At 44.9% G+C, this 12,967-nt stretch overlaps 4 protein-coding genes across 4 annotated transcripts in view; 1 reads left to right on the forward strand and 3 right to left on the reverse strand.

Annotated features, from left to right (window-relative positions):
- LOC115408633 (rho-related GTP-binding protein RhoA-D) overlaps window positions 1–12,967 on the reverse strand; it is a 644,285-nt gene that overhangs the window by 239,623 nt on the left and 391,695 nt on the right. The gene's annotated exons all lie outside the window — the stretch shown is intronic.
- Window positions 1,937–6,061, reverse strand: pnpla1 (patatin-like phospholipase domain containing 1). The gene is made up of 9 exons (XM_030119451.1): window positions 5,588–6,061; window positions 5,275–5,507; window positions 5,132–5,197; window positions 4,839–5,051; window positions 4,704–4,764; window positions 4,374–4,622; window positions 4,079–4,193; window positions 3,251–3,373; window positions 1,937–3,132 (listed from the first exon to the last, which is right to left on the reverse strand). Exons 1-9 carry the CDS (start codon window positions 5,907–5,909, stop codon window positions 2,928–2,930), a joined length of 1,587 nt encoding a protein of 528 aa, XP_029975311.1. The 5' UTR covers window positions 5,910–6,061; the 3' UTR covers window positions 1,937–2,927.
- Window positions 6,277–11,006, reverse strand: etv7 (ETS variant transcription factor 7). The gene is made up of 9 exons (XM_030119461.1): window positions 10,476–11,006; window positions 10,190–10,337; window positions 9,918–10,082; window positions 9,562–9,726; window positions 7,941–8,063; window positions 7,699–7,836; window positions 7,457–7,599; window positions 7,263–7,363; window positions 6,277–7,184 (listed from the first exon to the last, which is right to left on the reverse strand). Exons 1-9 carry the CDS (start codon window positions 10,506–10,508, stop codon window positions 6,998–7,000), a joined length of 1,203 nt encoding a protein of 400 aa, XP_029975321.1. The 5' UTR covers window positions 10,509–11,006; the 3' UTR covers window positions 6,277–6,997.
- On the forward strand, window positions 10,781–12,744 carry LOC115408630 (uncharacterized methyltransferase YdaC). Its single transcript, XM_030119478.1, has 4 exons — window positions 10,781–11,103; window positions 11,640–11,896; window positions 12,021–12,201; window positions 12,337–12,744. The coding sequence occupies exons 2-4, from the start codon at window positions 11,642–11,644 to the stop codon at window positions 12,528–12,530; spliced, it is 630 nt and encodes a 209-aa protein (XP_029975338.1). The 5' UTR covers window positions 10,781–11,103; window positions 11,640–11,641; the 3' UTR covers window positions 12,531–12,744.

Consider the following 12,967-nt stretch of genomic DNA (forward strand, 5'->3'; position numbering starts at 1 on the left):
TTGTTCCAGCTCTCCACCGACACATGTTGCCACTCAGACGGAAGTGAGAAAGACGGAAGTGGTGTCAGTCAGACACACACACACACACACACACACACACATACACACACACCTGGTTAAAGTCTGAATATTCTGTTTGATTCCATTCAGCCTTGTTTTATAGTGCCAGTCAAAACACAGTAATCTTCAGGAAAACAACAACCAGAGACCAGTGACGGCTCAGTTTCACAATGTTACATAAGTTGCAACATTTTTATCATAATCTTGGTTTTACTACACATTCGGCAACACTGGAACTTGCATCATGATCAGCATGCTGCAGCATGAGATAGCAACTTAAAAAAAAGAGAGAGAGTTTCATTAGTTTTAAACTGAAATATTCATGTTGTTTCCCTTGCAGGATGAATCCGAAGAAAGAAAATTATATGACTGAAATAGTGAGCTGTGAATCATGGAGTTATGCTTGTTTTCCCAGTACGCTTGGTTTGCGTGGAAAGGATCACTAAGGAAACAAAACAAAGATAATGGGGATAAACTATCAAAACCAAACATGGCTAAAATGGGTTGAAAAGTGAAAACAGCAGAAAAAGTCAAGCAGCTAAAATACTGTGAATATACTGTAGATAAATCTATATTTTGTGAAAATACACATGCACACAAGTAATCTACAAATCATCTACGAATTCAGCCTCACTATATTTTAGAAATGCTTCGTTAAAATGACACAGCAACTTTAAGACCTTAAAATCAGCAGACATTAAACAAAGATCCGGTTACCTAACAACCTTCCCCATTTCCAAGACTGCATTTGTGTTCGCGTTCTCTTGAAAGCGGATTTTTTCGGGGAATTTGGGTGTTTTTAAGTTCCTGGTGAACCCAGAGAGAAGCCTTGTGATCGACTCTTCAACTTCTGCGATTATTACCAAACAACCTGTGAAAACAAACACTCATTAACAAGAAGCATCTTGTTTCAAAATTAGATTTATTCATAACTAATAGAAACCAAAAAACACAAGAAGCGTTAAAAGTTACAAATTTACTGCACAACACACAAAGAGTGATTCAGTTTCATCAAAAATAACCATTAAAAACATAACCTTGTGGAATTTGAACCCTGAAAGACTTTGCCGTGCACGTCAGAGTGAATGTGACGGCTTTTTAAAAAGACCAGAGATCCAGAAGCTTCAGTCAGTCTCTGAAGCTACAGATGAAAATGTTTGAAACACAATTTCAGAGATAAATGCAGCTGCTTCATTCTTCTGATAGACGTGAAGAAAATCTGAGCATCATTACTGTGACACGTCTGGATAAAAGGGAATGTTAATGAGTTTATTTATTAATGAGTTGAAGTTTTTTTGTATTTAGGATTCAGACTCACAGATTCAGGATTCAGATTTAGACTCCAGACTCATAACCTCAGGACTCCCTGATGTACAGGCAGGTATTTTCAGTCCCAAACCCAGAGAGTCATTGACGTGTTTGTGAGAATCATGTAAAATAAAAATATTTGTGTAGTGTAATAATTTCATGTCCTTTCTTTTTTAATTAATCTGCTGCATCTGGTGCATTTTTATAGACACTTTATTTCAGCAACATCAATTTTTTCGTTGTAATTTATGTGACAGCCACACCTCTGGCAGCCTGCAGTGTATCCGGCTCCGCAGCAGAGCAGAGGCTCCAGCTCCGTTTGAGACACGACAAATTTTCCACTTGAAGATCAACTGATATGAGCGTATTTATTAGATGACAGATTAAACACTGGGGCGCATTTCTCGTGGTTTTAAGTCCCCCAGCTGCAGAAGCTCCAAGTCTTCAGGCTGAAAACTGTCAGCAGGAACACAAAGGACACATAAAACTTCGCCAGGCAAAACAAGTAGGAGTATAGTAGTTTATTCATCCTCAGTCATAATCATAACACCTGAAGCATGTTCGTCCGTTAACATGTGACGGAATGCAAACAGCTCCAATAAACGACAAAAACATCCTCCAGCGACTTCAAACGTTCATTCATTCATCTGAATTCTCAGAACTTTCTGGAACGGCTCCTGAAGAGGAGGCCGCGACGTGCCGAAGACCACCGAAGCTTCCCGGGAAGTCACCGTCTGACAGAACAACAACTGACCAGGGATCAAAACACACATTCTGATAAAACACGACATCCACGCGTCGTCCGGCAGAGGCGAGCGCGGCCCGCGTGGCAGAAATCACCGCGCAGCATTGGGTTTGTGTTTGGGGAGGTTAAGCGGAGTTCATTACTTCAGTCATTAGGCATTATGCAGGAGGATCAGGAGGATTAACCATCATGCTGCTGTGCAGGATGCCATGAATGAGAAGCACACATCAGTGATGAAGTGCTGAATTACATTTCTCAGTTCTCAGCATTTTACCTTGGATTATCTAAATATCAGCCCATGATTATGGCTTGGTGTCAGGAGTCGAGTTTTACCCAATAATTTCACTGTTTTGGCTTCCTCCAGTTGATTTTAAAGGTTTAATGTCAGTGAAATGTCAAAAGAAAATAAAAAAAACCCTCTACTACTGGAACTGTGAATCAATCCATGCTGCTGAAACAACATGATGAGCGAGAGTAATAAAAAAAACCTGGTGCAATGTGGACAAACAGATTTTTTTGTTGTAAAAATGCATATTTACAGTAAATCCTGTTGGACAGTTGCAGTGTAACATGGATATACTCAGGTATGCTGCTCATTTCACGCCTGCATGATCCCTGCAGATGTGGCACCAAGGAAAAAAATACTTATCAATCAACCTTTAATAGTGATCAATGCACTGCCAGGAAGCAGCTGATCAAATAAAATCCTCTTGTTTTTCAGTTTAGTGTTGATAAAAAAGGACACGAGCTCTCAAAACAATCAAGGCTGTACAAGAAAAAAAAAAGCAAAAAAAAAAAAGCTTTATATTTCTGCTTAATTTGATTTCAACATCGACAGGAAACCTGTCGTCTTGTAATGGTGTGGAGGTGAGATGAGCCGATTCTGTACATTCCTCTTCTGGACGTCTTCTGGCTTTGCAGGAAGCTCTTTGTGAGGCGATGAGCGCTGGAATCGACGTGGAGTGTCATCTCGGGTCTGGACGTTTATCCACTGCAACAGCAGGACGAACAGCATAATCCTAAAATGGAGAGATGATTCAAATCCGGTCAAATCGAATCATATAAGACTGAATTTAAACATTAGCGCGAAAAGGTCAGAAGGTCGCAGTCGTCATACGGGGAGAGATGCGATCCTACCTGTCCTTTACGTTCTCTCTGATGCTAAAAATCACAATCCTGGAAAAGAAAAAGGTGCAATGTCTCAAGTTATGCCAAGTCCAGAAGAGGAGGTCAGGCATCTGCCTGAACAGATTCTCCAGTCTGAGGGACGCAAAGAAAAAAAAACACGTCAAATTAGGCAAGGGAGGATTTTCTGGTTCACACATTTCAGCAACAAGGCAATTTAAAAACGATGAACAAACATGTAATAATGGCCAAAAGAGTGAGAAACAATGGCAAATGAAGAGGTAAAAGTTAAAAAGTGAATGTATTATAAGAGCTAAAGACACAGTGCGGCATATGACGAATGAACAGAGCTTTTAAATGAACTCATTTTGAATGGTTACAATGAAATATCGATTGGTCCTGATGGAATGTCTCTGCACAACAAAAAGTGCAATTTCACCCAGAGCATGATCACACTGACATGTTATATGTTAAAGTCAAGAGATGAGCTGGAGTCAGCTGATTTCTGGGGGGATATCAGATGTGTCTTTTATCTGACTTTGGATTTGATGTTATTTGAGTTGCTTATTTGTGATAATATAAGAGATCAATGCACCCAACAAATAGATGCTTTCTGCTCAAGGACTTATTGTCATTTACAGGAGCATAAATCTGCTCAATAGTCTGAGATGTGTGGTAACTGATTGGATTTATCTTCATATAAATCTTTACAATGGTATTTATCTTCAGATCAAACGCGTCTCTCAAGCGTTTCCTCGGCTTCCTCCTTTAAGTTAAATAGAATTTTTTGTTTGTATCCTCATTTGACAAACTGCAGCTGCTTTTCTGTGTTTTATTCACCTGTTCCCGTTCTGGAAGACGCCATAGAAAAGCAGGAAGGGAAGGAGGAAGTAAGTCACGAGCCACGCCGGGAGGCCGAACTTGCTCAGATAAGACACCATGTTAGCCACCATTGCTGGAACACAAATGTGACGTACAGTTACCATCATAAACCGAAACACACAAGTATTAAAAGTTATTCTGATTGTGTTTGTGTGTGTGTGTGTGTGTGTGTGTGTGTGTGTGTGTGTGTGTGTGTGTGTGTGTGTGTGTGTGTGTGTGTGTGTGTGTGTGTGTGTGTGTGTTCTGGCCTCACCATTGTTCACCACCTCAGAGAACAGAGGAGTTGTTTTGACCGGCTCGTACTCGGTTCGGTCCTGCTCAGACGTGACGTCCTTCCGTGTTATTCTGCGTTCATTCAGCGATTTCGCCACTGCAGAGTCCTTTTCCGCCTTGGACACACCCTCGTTGTTTCTGGTCACCTCCTCATGCGTCAGTGTGGTCGTCTGGTGGCAGCTCTGTGGCTCTTTGAACATTTTTTGCGAAAGCAAACAAGGGGCGAGATCTGCCAAGAGACAAAGAGGAGAAATGTAGGCCAGCCTGCAGAGAACAGATATTTAAAGCGAATGATGTGTGACCGACCCACCATGACACCGGAGGAACTGAATGGCATCATTGTAGCCATTGTGGAAGGCTTGTTCTACCGTCTATAGGGAGAAGAAACACGTTAAGCTTCCCCAGCGGCGTTTTATCGTTCGTTATTCAACCACATCGCTCTGACCTCTACGCCCAGGGGGCAGAGAGCGTTGAAGATCCTGATGCTGTTGGCCATGTTGCCCTTGAGAGTGACCCCGATGGCGACCAGGTCCATCAGGCAGGGGGGGTCCGCCGGGCAGATGTCCACCTCCCCGGAGAACGGGCACACGGTCAGGGTGCGGTTGGAGGACAGGGGCATGGTGGGCTGGATGCCGCTGAAGCCACCGTCCAAGTAATGCTGTCAGGAGAGGAAGCCGTGCACGTTAAGACCGAGACTGGACAACGTGCACGAATTCACCGGGTTTGCGTGACACGTACGACTCCTTTAAAGGTGGGGGGATAAAAGCCGCAGTACCCAGGAACAAAGCAGCTGCACAGGAGAGCCTGAGGACGAAGCAGTTTAGACTTTATGTTAGTCTTCATATCTCGAACCTGCTCTCAAACTGAAGGCAGGATCGTACCTGTACGACGTCTTCTTTGGAGTGATACTCGGAGATGACAATCTGCTGTCCGTCGGTCATGCGGGTCACGGCCACGGCGAGGCGGCCGCTGGACAGCCGGTCGGCGTCGGGAGGGAGGTATTTGTGCAGAACGCGCTCCAGCCAGTGGAAAACATTGACGGAGGGACTCAGCGGCCCCAGTGGGAAGGCCTTCAGCTGCCTGGCAAAGCCGATCAGCTCGTCCCGGATGGCGACTGCATTCAAACAGATCGCTGGGGGTTAGACGTGGAGTCTATTTGGGGAAAATTTAAGAACAAGCCATGAAGTTACTCACTCAGGTTGATTTCGCAGACCACGGCGGCCGCTACCAAAGACCCAGCAGACGCCCCCAGCACACAGGGGGCAGAGCGAAGCATCCATGGGGCGCATGTGAGGAAGCACTGGGCGACTCCTAACTGGTAGGTGGCCAGAAATCCAGATCCAGAGAAGGAGATGGACCGAGGAACGTCAGTGTAGCTAGAATAACTGGGAGCCATCAGTAAAAGTTCTTCAGAGATCTCTTTGGTAGTTTTGTGATCATAAATGCAGAGAAGTCTCAGTTCTGTGGCGGTCCCGCTCAGATGGAAGAGCCAGTGGAAACTGCCCGAGTGTTTCATGATCAGTCTTTTAAATAGGTTTCATGCCAATTCGATATACCTTATTTGTCATAGCCATGTGATCGAGCTCAGCTCGCAAGAGCGTCAATGGCTTTTTGTCTGTTTCTTAATCTGGAGTAAGACTGAAGCGCTGGAACTGCTTGTATCTGTTACATATCAACAAGTTATTAAAATTGTTTTCCCAAGTTTTTGTTGTCCTGGGTTCAAAGGCAGTTTTATTTTATTTAAAAAAAAAAAAATCAACTAAATGTACCCTATTGGAGAGTGGTTCATATTTCTGTTTTTAAAAAAATAATCTTAAAAAGTGTGTCACATGATGTTTCATAACTCTGACCCTCCTCTGGCTACATAGTGAGGAAATTAAGCAAAATGTTGAAGTTCCTGGAGCTTTTTTTTTTTTTTTAATAGAGGAGCAAAAGTAGATGATCGATGAGTTCCTGCTGCCACAGCGCCATCTGCAGGCAAAGCGTTGACACTTCTTTTAACACGCACAGCATGAAAACCACTGCACCACAATGAGTTAATCAATAAGTTAGTCAAGAGCAATTATTCCCAGAAGTCAATAAAAATGTCATGATGACACGTTTGAATAAACCTGGATGAAAAGAAGAAAAATTGGATAAATTCAGCATCTATATTAAAACTTTATTTTACAAGGCAGAAAAGAAAAAAAAAATTCACAAAAAAATACAAACGCCTTCTGCTGATACTGGCTACAAGTTTACTGACCGGCGTTCAAGCTGCAACAGAAAAGAAAGGGTCTGCGTGAAAAAAATCCTCCCTGACACGCGGAGGACTGCGCTGCTGCTTCAATGCTTCCCTGTTTGTTTTCACTACATGTGAAGTGATTATGATGAGCAGGCCTGACACATGAAAGCTCTGGCTATTATTGATATGGTGTGTTGCTTTGATTAGTTATTTCACAGTTCTTTGCATCCCTTTATGATAGTGTTAGTCCAGATCACAGTTAAATGCATTAATTCACAGCAAAATGTAAAGAAACCTTAAATACGTCCAGCAGTGGAGCGCCATGTGGACAGCCAGCCTCAGATAGTGCTTTGAAGCTCTGTGATCGGTTCTATTCGCCCTTATCTCACTGGGGTGTCATGTGGAGGAGGCTGTGGTGAAACTCGATCAGGGGAAACCTCAAACTTCTCAATGAACTCGTGCACGGGGCTGCCGTCTGGGAAGTCCCTCTCCGGAAGTGGACAGCGTTCAGGGGACGCGGCCGGATCGGTCAGCTGTTTCTTCATGTCGTGAGGGAGCTTCAAGAACCTGAAGGAGGCGAAGAGAGGAGGTGAAATGTTGGATCTGCTCGCTGAAGCGGAGGGACGGAAGCGAAGAGGCTGAGACCTGAACAGGAGTTTCTGCCCCGGCTCTTTTTTGATGATGTTGAGTTTGTAGTAGTGTCGCAAGGCGCGCGACATTTTCTCATAAGTCATATTGTCTCTGTTCTGTAAGAAGAAGAACAAAAACATGATCATCCACACTCCCGTGTCTCCCTGCTTTACCCTTTTCAGGTGAAACATGCAAACATGGAATCCAACCTTGTGATTTCCCCACAGACGTGCCAGCCCGTTCGGGTCCACGACCCTGAACACCAGGCTGTCCTGGTCCTCCCAGCGGATATAGTCTTGGTATTGATCATCACACAGCAGCTGATACACATAATCCCACAGCAGTCTGCACTCTGGGCAAGATTTAAAGGAGACATGACAAACAGAAGATTCTGTCATATAAGGTGAGAAGAAAGACTGCATAAATAGAATTGCTGTAGAGACATCATTACCTGGGATGCGGCCGCTGGCTTTGTGAAGTGGACTCCTTGGTTTGGCCCGACTGGACAGGTTGAGCGGCTCGGAGGTCTTTCTCTCTGCTTCGTGGGGGAACGGAGCTCGGGGCGCCGTGGGGATCGTCTCCGATCCGTCTGAACCAGGCAGGGGAACAGATTCAGGACAGGAAATCAAACCTCATTCTGAATAACGAGCCCCGCAGGGTGTGATGTAGGTGACAGATGTGTGTCAAACCCACTGCTGCTCGGTGTGAGTGCGGCAGAGCTCGTGTTCAGAGCGGGGGGGTCTCCGGAGGGGGGCCTCGGCTCCGCCGGGCTGCCGGATTCAGCTCTGACAGCTGCGGCGGCCTGACAGGGGCGAGCTAAGAGAACATGAGAGAAATATGAGGAAATGTGAACCGCCGAAATGAAAGCAAAAGGGACTTTTCAGACGCTGGAACCCGTGATATTTAGTAAAGGCTGATGTGATATTTAACAGAGATAATTTTACAACTGATGAACACGGAACAGGACAAAGTTATTGCTTCGGACTCTGGAGTTATAAGATCAATATTGTTGATGTAACCAAAGCTCCCTGGAAAACACACCAGACTTCAAAGGAACAACCGGCTGTAGTGTGGTAAAGTTAGGTTTTATGGTCCCGATACTTTACTGCCTCAGTCTTTTGCGGCTGCATATAAAAATGTTGCACTGACTGTCTGCTCTGATGGAAGAATTAACAGGAAAAACAGCTCATCGTGTGTTAAAATGTATATTTTCCAGCCTGTTCAACTTCACAAACATTGTACACATTGAGCTTTGTCAACCTTTGAACACGTCATGAGACACGAGTGCCAACGAACTGTTCCACCGCGGGACGAAATCAAGACGAACGATCAGGGGAGATCTCCACAAAGAAGGAGAGAATATAAAAACGCTTTCATGATGTGTCTGCACATGTGGCTGACCAGGAAGTATTCACACCCACAATCTAACAGGATGAGCAAGTTTGATTTGATTTGCCACACACACTCACACAATCAGCCAGTGTGTGGATCTATAATTCAGTGTCTGTGTGGTGATTGTCTTGTTTGCATTCTGCGCCTTTGGGGGGTTTGTTGTTTCAGTGGAGAATATTTGTTTTACAGATCTCTCCAGCTTGAGTCATGTCCAAGACATTCATTATTTGTTTCATTTGATTTGATTATTTTGAAGACGAATGATTCCTGCTTCAATACCACTCATTTTATACGAAGAAGAAGATTTGTAATTATCTTACAGCACTTTCTGCTGTCATTTGTTGTCCTATCAGACTCAAAATTGATCAAAAGCCACAAATTACTTTTGGATAAAAGCATCTCTCTCTGAAAACACTGAGGTAAAAACACCTGAATACCATAAACAGAGCAGTTACCCCAAAGAGGAAGCTTTGCTTAAACCCAACACTGAGTGGACGGATGGTTTTATAATCTTCCTCAAGAGACTTCGTTTTCAGATCCCAGCTATTCAACTGAAGATTTTTATGACTGCACTGTGACTCAGGAGCACTGTTTCAGAGGTTGTCTCCCAATTCCTCTGTTGGCGGTTCGATTCCCCATCGTGGATGAGATGCTTTTACTCGTCCTATGTCTGCGATGCAGTGGGCAGCCACATCACGGTGCTCCGGGGAGCTGATGGGGATAACCAGGGTCATGATTGTTTACATGTTGATCATTTGCTCAGAGACCCACAGTGGTTACCCGTCCGCTGTGGGAATCGAACCTGCAAACTCCCAATCCCAGCATGAAGCATGTTCAGACAGCTGAAGCTGTGAAATGCTCTCTGAAGGTAAAGCTTGGGGTCTGTGTCCTGAACACACGCGCTCTGCTTCAGAACACTGACCTGCTGAGTCGTCGATCCGGACACTCTGCGGTTCCGGGATGGTTTGAGTGGCGATCTGGCAGCTGATTGGTCCAGCTGCCACAGACGGAGGCAGACTCGAGGGGTCACTGACAACACTCCTCCTCTGCTGCTTCACGCATTGAAGGATCTCATAAAGGACGTCACCTGTAAACAATTAAAAGGGCGCATATGAAACACACAGCTGCAAAGTCAGTCGGCACGCTCTTGATGCGCACACACACACACACACACACACACACACACACACACACACACACACACACACACACACACACACACACACACACACACACACACACACACACACACACACACACACACACACACACTGTCACCTGAGCTGGGGCAGCGGCGTCTGAAGTCTTCCTTGGTGAGAAGGCACAGAGCCCTCCCGTTCATCTCGAAGTGTCCCCTCTCCGGCCGGCGCAGGGAGTACTCCCTCTGAGCCCAGTGCAGCCAGTGGGCCACATCCTCCTTATCCCACAGTGATGGGTTGATTCCTGGAGAGCACACCACGTTACTAACACAGGTGCTGACAGGGAGTTGGACGTGTTCATGGAGGTCCTGGACATCAACTGGATGCTGTTTGATCCACACAGGGACTCACTCAGACGTCCAGGCAGATGCCACAAGTCTTCTTGAATGGGAGGATTGATGGGGCCAGCTGGGTTAGAGGGGGGGTGATGCATGGTGGGAGGGACAACGATTCCTCCTTTTTGAACGTGAGATGGAGGGCTGCTTTCTCCGTGTTCTAGCTGCAAAAATATCCACCCATGAGCATAAAGTGACACACTCATGCAGACATTAGTTACTGCTTAAGCCCATCTAATTAATTCGATATTTGATCGAAATAGAACCCAGTTAAACAGGTTGCTGCTGAGACACTGGCTTACCTTGATCCTAGGTGACAGGGGGATTTTCTCCATGGATTAAGTCCTTTTTTGTTTTCGTCCTGCGCAAATACTAATATAACTTCCCCATAAGCACACATAAAGTCCGACCATTAAATCAAATTACCTATTTAATCAAACATCCTCGACCTTCATTTTATATAAATGTAGAATAAAAAGACCTCGAAGGAAAAAAAAAAAGTCTTTCACATTCGATCCTTCCGGGAAATGAAAACGAAAGAAACTTAATCCAGGCAGGGGGTGTGTGCGCAAAAGACTGATTGGAGGAAGCGACTGCTGCGGAGGACATTTCCAAAATCGTCTGAGTGCGTGTGAATAAAATGCGACCCAACACTGTAAAAAGTATCACGAAATGGTTAAACGAAACAGCGTGGGTGACAGGCATGTTGATTTTCTATCATTTACATTAGTGACTGAGGAAGCGTTGCAGGTGAGCGATATAAAAAGGGTGAAATACTGGATTTGGGTGATCAGAGCGCAAGTGGGTGTGTGTGTGTGAGAGAGTGACAACACAGGAAGGAGTTTGTGCCAATAAACAGTCCAGACCGGGGCTCCTCCTCCGGAAAAACAGCGAGCAGAACCGAGAGAGCAGCTCAGGAGAGGAAAGCAGGTAAAACCAGCCGCAAACCTGTAAAGTGCTGAAATTACGCACGCGAGAGAGCGCGGTGGAAGGTTTTATCATTGCAATGGTCCCAGTTTAACGTGCAAACTAGGAAAAACTCAGGGATTTGTTTTGTTTACATGTTGTTTAAAAGTCAAGCTGAGCTCAGAATTAATGTTCATGTTGAGGAGCTGTGCGCGATCTGCCGATTGCACTGCGCAAATAATGGATCCGTAAATCGCGCATATAGTGGTTGATGGCGCAGCGCTTTTGTACGGTGGCGCAGAAGGGTAAACAGCAAAAATCCTCTACGCAGCAACAAACAACCACACTGCTATAGTCACTTTCTTTCTATTGTGTTGTTGTTATAAAAGTGGCTGCTTGGATGTGTGTTGTGCAGTCTAGTTTTATGTGCATAATACACTAATTCAAACATGATGCACTAAATATCTGCAGTGTGAGTCATTGCAGTTTTGACCTACTAACCCTGACCGAACTTTCACCAAATATTTGCCAGTACTGACTTATCTCTCATTTTCCTCCAGAAATGTGGGTTGAAAAAGTGGGGAAGCAGCTGGGTCGCCCAACACGCTCGGTGGTTGGATGGCTGGTCACTAAATATCTGGCAGCTTATAACCAGACCTTGGAGGAAAACGCAGTGCGACTGTGCGGGGTCCAGCCGGGGGACACGGTGCTGGAGCTGGGTCATGGCCCAGGCCTAGGCCTTGTCTCTGCAGCCAAACTGCTCACAGGCCCCACAGGCCACCTCATCGGAGTGGATTATTCTGAATACATGCATCAGGTGAGGTGGATTAAATCAATATATACTCCCACATAACTCCATGATTTTAGCACTATTCGAGACGGTAGAATAAAAATGATCTGACTTCATATTTTGATTATAATTTTTTTATGTCATGTGATAGATGTCAAAAACGCTGATGAAGGAATTCATAGCCAGTGGGAAAGTGAGTCTGCATCACTGTGATGTTGCAGCCATGCCTCTGGCAGACAGCTCTGTGGACAAAGTCTTCCACACTAACTGCTACTACTTCTGGCCTGACCTGAGGAAGGGAGCCACAGAGATACACCGTGTGATGAAACCAGGTGGGCTGGAACACTGCGTCAGTAAAACACATTTTTTTCCTTGGATGTGTTCCCCTTGTATTGCGTTGTCAGACAGGAAAACTTGCTACAGACTTTGTTCTTTTATATTTCCCTTACTTTGCTGAACCTGCACAGGAGGCCTGATGGTGACCACACTGAGGCATTGGTTGTTGGCCACAAGAGCAAAGCGATTCATGCCAGGGGACAACTGGCAGCCAGAGGCCTACATGGCAGCTCTGAGAGATTCCGGTTTCACTGACGTCAGAATGGAGGACAAACAGGACAAAGGCGTTACTTTTCAGGCAATCTTTGCCACTGCATTAAAATGAAAACATGTGAAAGTGAGTTTTATTCAGAAATAAAAACTGAATCTGTGATTTACCATAATGATACAATCAATACTCAGTCACAACTTTTCCTATTGGGATTGTTAGTCTGTCTCAGCTGCAATGTTGTGTATTGTTGGAGCACTTTGTGATTTGGTTGAAATGTAACTCACTCACAGTATTATGCTGTTGAAATAAACTGAATGTTGATCCTTGATTTGTTTTGGTCAATGTGACATCCTTATCATTCATCCCTTATGATCTCCGGTGCTGACAACACATGGGATTGCAGGAGCAATATGCTAAGCAAAGAAACAGGTAATGAGACCGCCGAAGCCTTTCCCCCAGCTCCATCCATTCATCTGGTTTAACCAGTCCAGGGTCATGGTGCGAGAGCTGATACCAGTGTGCGTAACAGGCCCATCACAGGGCAAACACAA

The sequence above is a fragment of the Salarias fasciatus genome, chromosome 20, assembly GCF_902148845.1.
Source record: "Salarias fasciatus chromosome 20, fSalaFa1.1, whole genome shotgun sequence".
Taxonomy (NCBI): domain Eukaryota; kingdom Metazoa; phylum Chordata; class Actinopteri; order Blenniiformes; family Blenniidae; genus Salarias; species Salarias fasciatus.

Coding starts and splice junctions, on each gene's coding strand:
- etv7 (XM_030119461.1), bottom strand. CDS start 10,508: ATGGAGAAAATCCCCCTGTCACCTAGGATCAAG. Junction 10,338..10,475: donor CCCTGTCACCTAGGATCAAG/GTAAGCCAGTGT, acceptor ATATTTTTGCAG/CTAGAACACGGAGAAAGCAG. Junction 10,083..10,189: donor GCATCTGCCTGGACGTCTGA/GTGAGTCCCTGT, acceptor TGTGCTCTCCAG/GAATCAACCCATCACTGTGG.
- LOC115408630 (XM_030119478.1), top strand. CDS start 11,642: ATGTGGGTTGAAAAAGTGGGGAAGCAGCTGGGTCGCCCAACACGCTCG. Junction 11,897..12,020: donor ATTCTGAATACATGCATCAG/GTGAGGTGGATT, acceptor GTCATGTGATAG/ATGTCAAAAACGCTGATGAA. Junction 12,202..12,336: donor ACACCGTGTGATGAAACCAG/GTGGGCTGGAAC, acceptor GAACCTGCACAG/GAGGCCTGATGGTGACCACA.
- pnpla1 (XM_030119451.1), bottom strand. CDS start 5,909: ATGAAACACTCGGGCAGTTTCCACTGGCTCTTCCATCTGAGCGGGACC. Junction 5,052..5,131: donor CCCCCACCTTTAAAGGAGTC/GTACGTGTCACG, acceptor CTCTCCTGACAG/CATTACTTGGACGGTGGCTT. Junction 3,374..4,078: donor GTCTTCCAGAACGGGAACAG/GTGAATAAAACA, acceptor TGCGTCCCTCAG/ACTGGAGAATCTGTTCAGGC.